The sequence below is a fragment of the Bubalus bubalis genome, chromosome 5 (genome assembly GCF_019923935.1).
Source record: "Bubalus bubalis isolate 160015118507 breed Murrah chromosome 5, NDDB_SH_1, whole genome shotgun sequence".
In the NCBI taxonomy this organism is placed as follows: domain Eukaryota; kingdom Metazoa; phylum Chordata; class Mammalia; order Artiodactyla; family Bovidae; genus Bubalus; species Bubalus bubalis.
The window spans coordinates 112879038-112886146 of record NC_059161.1 but is presented as its reverse complement, the minus strand read 5'-3'; the positions used below and the strand labels follow the sequence as shown (position 1 = coordinate 112886146).

The 7109-nt window shown below is 42.0% G+C and overlaps 1 protein-coding gene across 2 annotated transcripts in view; it reads right to left on the bottom strand.

The window, feature by feature from the left end:
- Positions 1-239: 239 nt before the first annotated feature.
- The window catches only part of FLI1 (Fli-1 proto-oncogene, ETS transcription factor), a 133828-nt gene continuing 126958 nt past the window's right edge, over positions 240-7109 (bottom strand). For both annotated transcript variants that reach the window (XM_006072380.4, XM_025286401.3), the window contains 2 exons: positions 3480-3527; positions 240-2230 (listed from right to left, as the gene is read on the bottom strand). In XM_006072380.4, the coding sequence (XP_006072442.1) occupies positions 1701-2230; positions 3480-3527 (578 nt within the window). In that variant the 3' untranslated portion in view covers positions 240-1700. The remainder of the gene's footprint in view (positions 2231-3479; positions 3528-7109) is intronic.

Below are 7109 nucleotides of genomic sequence, written 5' to 3'. Positions count from 1 at the left end.
AAGTCCTCGTAATAAAGTTCCGTACATATATCCCCATTGGTTCTGTTTCTCTGGAGAGAGCTAATACAAACAACACTAAAACCCACATAATTCTATACTTTCTGCTGTATGTACATGTGAAAAAGTTTTCACGGTGCCAGAAGAGGTCAATAGGAAACTTTCCCTGGGAAAACCCTTGGACCTGGGGAGGGGGACAGGGGACAGAAGATTGGTTGTAAATAAGAAAACGTTCTCTTCAGTTCTGAGAGAAGAAGGCACAATTTATTTAGTCAAATTATTTTACAACATAGTCTTCACGGACAGTTGTCAACTTAACACTTAATATAGTTTAACAGAGTCAATGATTACCTGCAAAATTATATATATTTTAATATCTAAAAAATATATTGTATATATAAGGCAGAAAATCCCTCGTATCCACAAGGGAAAGTTTGGTTGCTGTTTTCCAAGTTGTTAAGATTGTAGTTCAGTTATTTACAAACATCTCCAAAGCAGTTAACGGTTTACAGGGGTTGTCTTGACTCGCTTCTGCTCATTTGTTAAATAATTACAGTGATTCTCTTTCAGGTAAGTCAGTGACTTCAAAGTCCTGTTCTCTTTTCTGCAACAAGTCACATTATGCTTTTTTAAAAACCAGCTATAAAAACGTACAAGCAGCCCAAATGTACAGATTGACAAAAAGATGTACAAATTACATTTAAAAAAAATAACGACTGATTTGATAAGAACACTGTATCTGTGACCGAGGTCAACTCGTTTCTTTACTCTTTTTCACTTTTTAATTATTTACTTTTAATACTGTGAGATATAGGAAAATAACTCTGCATAATTTATACAGTAAGTTTTCTTGTGGTTGGTGGACCCTGGACTGATCGTCTGACAAGCGCACAGCACTTGCGAATCTGTTTGTGTTTAGAAATCCCTAGGACTTTTCAAAGTACTGGGACCCATTGTCATTATGGTTTTTTTCAGTTATTTACTTCTCTGGCTTTTCAGGAATGTCTGTATTTGCATTAACATCTCTTAGTTCATATTTTGACTACTTCTAGACAGAATGGTCAGCCTAGCGCATATTTACTGCCCACTGAGAGGGATTCTGCAATGCCCGTGGCTTCTTAAATACACACTTGTTTCTTTCTGTTAAATTCCAGTTGGGTGAAAACTTCACTGGCCTTACAACCAATGTTCCAGTTGCCCTCCACTGAGTTAGGTCTTCCTAAGATAAGATGATAAGCTTCCTGCCTCTAGTTCACTAAGCCTCAAACCAGAGCATAACTGGTTAAGTCCATGATTCTTTATCCTACTGAACCCTTCAAGGTTCAAGATGAGACCCGTGTGTCTGTAAGAAACTGTTTTTGGTCCTAAAAATATAAATCTACATACAGTTTCTTTCCCAGAACCATGACACAACCATTCCAGTAATCTAAATATTCAACTCATAGGTTGACAGGAGATTGGGACTCCAAACTGGCATACTGGCCCATGGAATTATCCACCTCTTTGTTCAAGGTAGAGAAAAGCAGGAGTTACCAATGTTAAAAAAAAAAAAAAAGAAGAAGAGTTGTTTTTAAAGAACAGGTACAAAAGTTCTATCCAACAAGAAAGAGCATCCAGTTTTGTTTTCTTTCCAAGGCCACGTAAGTCCAAAGGGAGGTGTAAGGGAGGGGGCTTCAGCGAGAAGGCCACCGATGAGGAAGCGTCTAGTAGTAACTGCCTAAGTGTGAGGGCACGTGGGTGTTGGGATGGCGGGGGACGTTGGGGTTGGGGTAGATGCCCCCCGTGGGGGAGGTCCAGTATTGTGACGCCGCTCCGAAGAAGCTGGAGGACGTGACGGGCATGGAGGACGGGTGGGGAGGGACAAAGTTCACCTTCTGTTGGTGGGTGTGGTAGGAAGGCACGTAGGAGATGTCGGAAGGGTACTTGTACATGGACGACTCAGTGGGATGCGGCTGCAGAGCCTGGGCGATGCCGTGGAAGTCAAATTTGTAGGCATACCTCTTGCCATGCACTTTGGTCATAATGTTTTTATCGTAGTAGTATCGGAGGGCCCGGCTCAGCTTGTCATAATTCATGTTGGGTTTGCTCTTGCGCTCCCCCCAGCGCCGGGCCACCTCATCGGGGTCCGTCATTTTGAACTCTCCGTTGGTCCCCTCCCAGGTGATGCAGCTGGCGTTGGCGCTGTCCGAGAGCAACTCCAGGAGGAACTGCCACAGCTGGATCTGCCCGCTCCCTGCAGGAGAGAGAAAACAGGCTCCGCCTGAGAAATCAGAACCTGATCCCTAAGTGCAAGGGTCCACTCACCCCAGACAGGAACCCCAGGATCTCCTTCTACAGTCAGAATCCACTTCTCAACCAGACTGGCATAATCATCAAGGTTAGATCTTTAGATAAGCTGCCCCCAGCCTGGTGAAATTCACCCAGAGCCAGCTGTGTGGCGTGGGGCGAGGCACGCCCCATCCCTCTGGGGGAAGATGCTTGCCTCTCTTCTTCTGTAAAGGCCTGAACCACTGTCTACTCCTTATTCAGTGCTGGCCTCCCTCAGAGTCCCAGGGGAACATGTGACAGCACTTTAGGCTGAAGCAACCTGAACTGCTCCTTAGCCTTTGTGCTTGGCTCTTTGCTCTAAGTTCCACAGAGAACATGGGCAGAAAGAAAAAGAAAAAAAAAGAGGAGAGCGAGCTGGTGGCTTTCTCACCCTCTGAGCAGAAACGGCCTGGAGACAGGAGCAGTGGGACTTCCCTGGTGGGACGGTGCTGGCCTCGCAATTCCAAAGGGCCTATTAACTCACACAGGAGGTGAGCTTGGTTCAGAACTCGCTTGAGAGTTACCTGAATCACAAACCCTTAAAATACACTGTCGAGTTTATTTTATCTGCAACCTCTTACCTAGGAAGCCAAGTAATGCTGCAATACCATCTAAAGTGAATACTGAGACAGCTTTAGAATATGTATTCACCGAGAGCTTGTTCCTTGCCCTTCCCACACCTACCCCCTCCATCTTTCCCTGCTGAAACTTATCTCAACCTTAGTGCACATACATGGCGCTAAAATGTTTGTGGTCCAGAGGCATCTTCAGCTTATGGATATCATCACCGCCTAATGACAAGCCCTGTTCTCTCCTTGTGCACTAGAGAAACAGGAGTCAAACAGTTCAAGGAAAGGCATCCATGTCCCTCCCCGGTCAGGTGTCTGAACTGAGGACACCTTGAAGTGGAGTCGCTCAGTCGTGTCCGACTCTTTGCGACCCCATGGCCTGTAGCCTACCAGGCTCCTCTGTCCATGGGATTTTCCAGGCAATAGTCCTGGAGTAGATTGCCATTTCCTTCTCCAGGGGATCTTCCCAACCCAGGGATTGAACCCAGGTCTCCCGCATTGTAGACAGACGCTTTACGTCTGAGCCACCAGGGAAGCTTCCCTTAGTGATCTCATAAAACTATGGAACATTCTGGAACACAACCTCTCAGGCCAAAGTAAACTCACCAGGATTGGCTAGGCGACTGCTGGTTGGGCCCAGGATCTGATATGGATCTAAGGAGACAAGAAAGGAAATTTGCTTCACTGTTATGAAAAGAATAAAAACAACAGCATTAACAATAAGAATACCCCTAAGGGTTTCTACTTTTATTTTGAGATCATAGGAAAGCCTGATTTCAGAAAACTGCACTGCTTTTACTTGCAAACCTTAAAGATCATGATCAGAGTTATGGTCTATATCCCCGTTATTACAGAAACAACATGAAATTGTGATAGTATCATTTTTTCATATTTAGTGTCTACAATTTATAGATAATACCTACAACAGAATAATAAAAAACATTTGGAAAGGAGCTAGCTCATATCCAGTCACATGAATAAGGAGAAGTATGGCTTATTTAAAGAGCTTAAAGTCTAACAGTGTCTTTGTAAAGGTCTTACAACAGTCTTTGTAAAAATTTATTTCTTTATTCCTGACCATGCCATGCAGCCTATGGGATCTTAGTTCCCTGACGAGGGATTGAACCCATGGCCCTGCAGTGGAAATGCTGAGTCCACTGGACCACCAGGGAATTCCTTTGTTGCTGTTCAGTCATTCAGTTGTGTCTGACTCTGTGATTGCATGGACTGTAGCCTGCCAGGCTATTCTGTCCATGGGATTCTCCAGGCAAGAAAGCTTGAGTGGGTTGACACTTCCTTCTCCAGGGGATTCCTGACCCAGGGATCGAATCCATGTCTCCTGTGTCTCCTGCATTGGCAGGAGGACTCTTTATCACTGAACCACCTGGGAATCCCTGACTGGTCTTTAATAGCTCTAACTACTACTAACTATTACATGTCTCTCTTTTTCTGATGCAGCATAAAAGACACATGCCTGGAAATCAAGTAGCCTGGGTTCTAGCCCAACTAAATTATCAGCTAAATACCTCAGTGGACAATCTCTGGGTATTGCTTTTCTCCTCTGCAAAATGATAGGTTTGGCTCTTGGATTTTCCAGTTCCCTTCCAGTACAACGTTCTATGATTTTAAGCTTGGAACTGTTGACAGCAACCAACCACAATTTGTATTTTAGCCATAAAATGATTATATATTTATACACACACACACATATATATATTTGAATTTCTTTTTTTAAAATAACATCTCTTTATTTATTTATTTTGGCCTCACCATGTGGCATGTGTGATCTCAGTTCCCTGACCAGGAATCCAACCCCTGCCCCCTGCAGTGGAAGCATGGAGTCTTAACTACTGGGCTTCCACAGAAGTCCTTAAAATGATTATTCTTAATATCTCAGTTTACATAAAACTTATATGATAGTTTAGCCATAAAAGAAACCTCTACCTAAAGAAACTAAAGACCTATATATAGAAAACTATAAAACACTGGTGAAAGAAATCAAAGAGGACACTAATAGATGGAGAAATATACCATGTTCATGGATTGGAAGAATCAATATAGTGAAAATGAGTATACTACCCAAAGCAATTTATAGATTCAATGCAATCCCTATCAAGCTACCAACAGTATTCTTCACAGAGCTAGAACAAATAATTTCACAATTTGTATGGAAATACAAAAAACCTCGAATAGCCAAAGCTAGCTTGAGAAAGAAGATCGGAACTGGAGGAATCAATCTGCCTGACTTTAGGCTCTACTACAAAGCCACAGTCATCAAGACAGTATGGTACTGGCACAAAGACAGAAATATAGATCAATGGAACAAAATAGAAAGCCTAGAGATAAATCCACACAATATGGACACCTTATCTTTGACAAAGGAGGCAAGAATATAAAATGGATTAAAAACAATCTTTTTAACAAGTGGTGCTGGGAAAACTGGTCAACCACTTGTAAAAGAATGAAACTAGAGCACTTTCTAACACCATACACAAAAATAAACTCAAAATGGATTAAAGATCTAAATGTAAGACCAGAAACTATAAAACTCCTAGAGGAGAACATAGGCAAAACACTCTCCGACATACATCACAGCAGGATCCTCTATGACCCACCTCCCAGAATATTGGAAATAAAAGCAAAAATAAACAAATGGGACCTAATTAAACTTAAAAGCTTCTGTACAACAAAGGAAACTATAAGCAAGGTGAAAAGACAGCCTTCAGAATGGGAGAAAATAATAGCAAATGAAGCAACTGACAAACAACTAATCTCGAGAATATACAAGCAACTCTTACAGCTCAACTCCAGAAAAATAAATGACCCAATCAAAAAATGGGCCAAAAGACTAAACAGACATTTCTCCAAAGAAGACATACAGATGGCTAACAAACACATGAAAAGATGCTCAACATCACTCATTATCAGAGAAATGCAAATCAAAACCACTATGAGGTACCATTTCACACCAGTCAGAATGGCTGCGATCCTAAAGTCTACAAGCAATAAATGCTGGAGAGGGTGTGGAGAAAAGGGAACCCTCTTACACTGTTGGTGGGAATGCAAACTAGTACAGCCACTATGGAGAACAGTGTGGAGATTGCTTAAAAAACTGGAAATAGAACTGCCTTATGACCCAGCAATCCCACCGCTGGGCATACACACTGAGGAAACCAGAATTGAAAGAGACATGTGTATCCCAATATTTATTGCAGTACTGTTTATAATAGCCAGGACATGTAAGCAACCTAGATGTCCATCAGCAGATGAATGGATAAGAAAGCTGTGGTACATATACACAATGGAGTATTACTCAGCCATTAAAAAGAATACATTTGAATCAGTTCTAATGAGGTGGATGAAACTGGAGCCTATTATACAGAATGAAGCCAGAAAGAAAAACACCAATACAGTATACTAACGCATATATATGGAATTTAGAAAGATGGTAACAATAACCCTGTATATGAGACAGCAAAAGAGACACTGATGTATAGAACAGTCTTTTGGACTCTGTGGGAGAGGGAGAGGGTGGGATGATTTGGGAGAATGGCATCGAAATACGTATAATATCATATATGAAACAAGTCGCCAGTCCAGGTTCGATGTATGATACTGGATGCTTGGGGCTGGTGCACTGGGACGACCCAGAGGGATGGTACGGGGAGAGAGGAGGGAGGAGGATTCAGGATGGGGAACACATGTATACCTGTGGTGGATTCATTTCGATATTTGGCAAAACCAATACAATATTGTAAAGTTTAAAAATTTAAAAAAAAAAGAAACCTTTGCAATACTGACATAGTGAGGACTGTCTTCTTCTTTTCAGCTGAGATAGATCATGGTAGAGAGCTGGATCACAGCTTGGTGATGATGTCATATGTTTGATACAATTTTACAATTTCTATATAATTATAATTTTAAAAAATCAACATGATTTAGGGGTTTTTGCTCACAACCACAAATTAACTTGAAAAGTCCTTAAGACCTCTCAATCTACCCCTTTCTATCTATACAGTGACAAATATTTGGGGGAAGGTAATTTGGCCACCTGATGTAAAGAGCTGACTCATTGGAGAAGACCTTGATGCTGGGAAAGACTGAGGACAGGAGGAGAAGGGGGCAACAGAGGATGAGATGGTTAGATAACATCACTGACTGAATGGACATGAGTTTGAACAAACTCCCAGAGACAGTGAAGGACAGGGAAGCCTGGCGAGCTGCAGTCCATGGGGT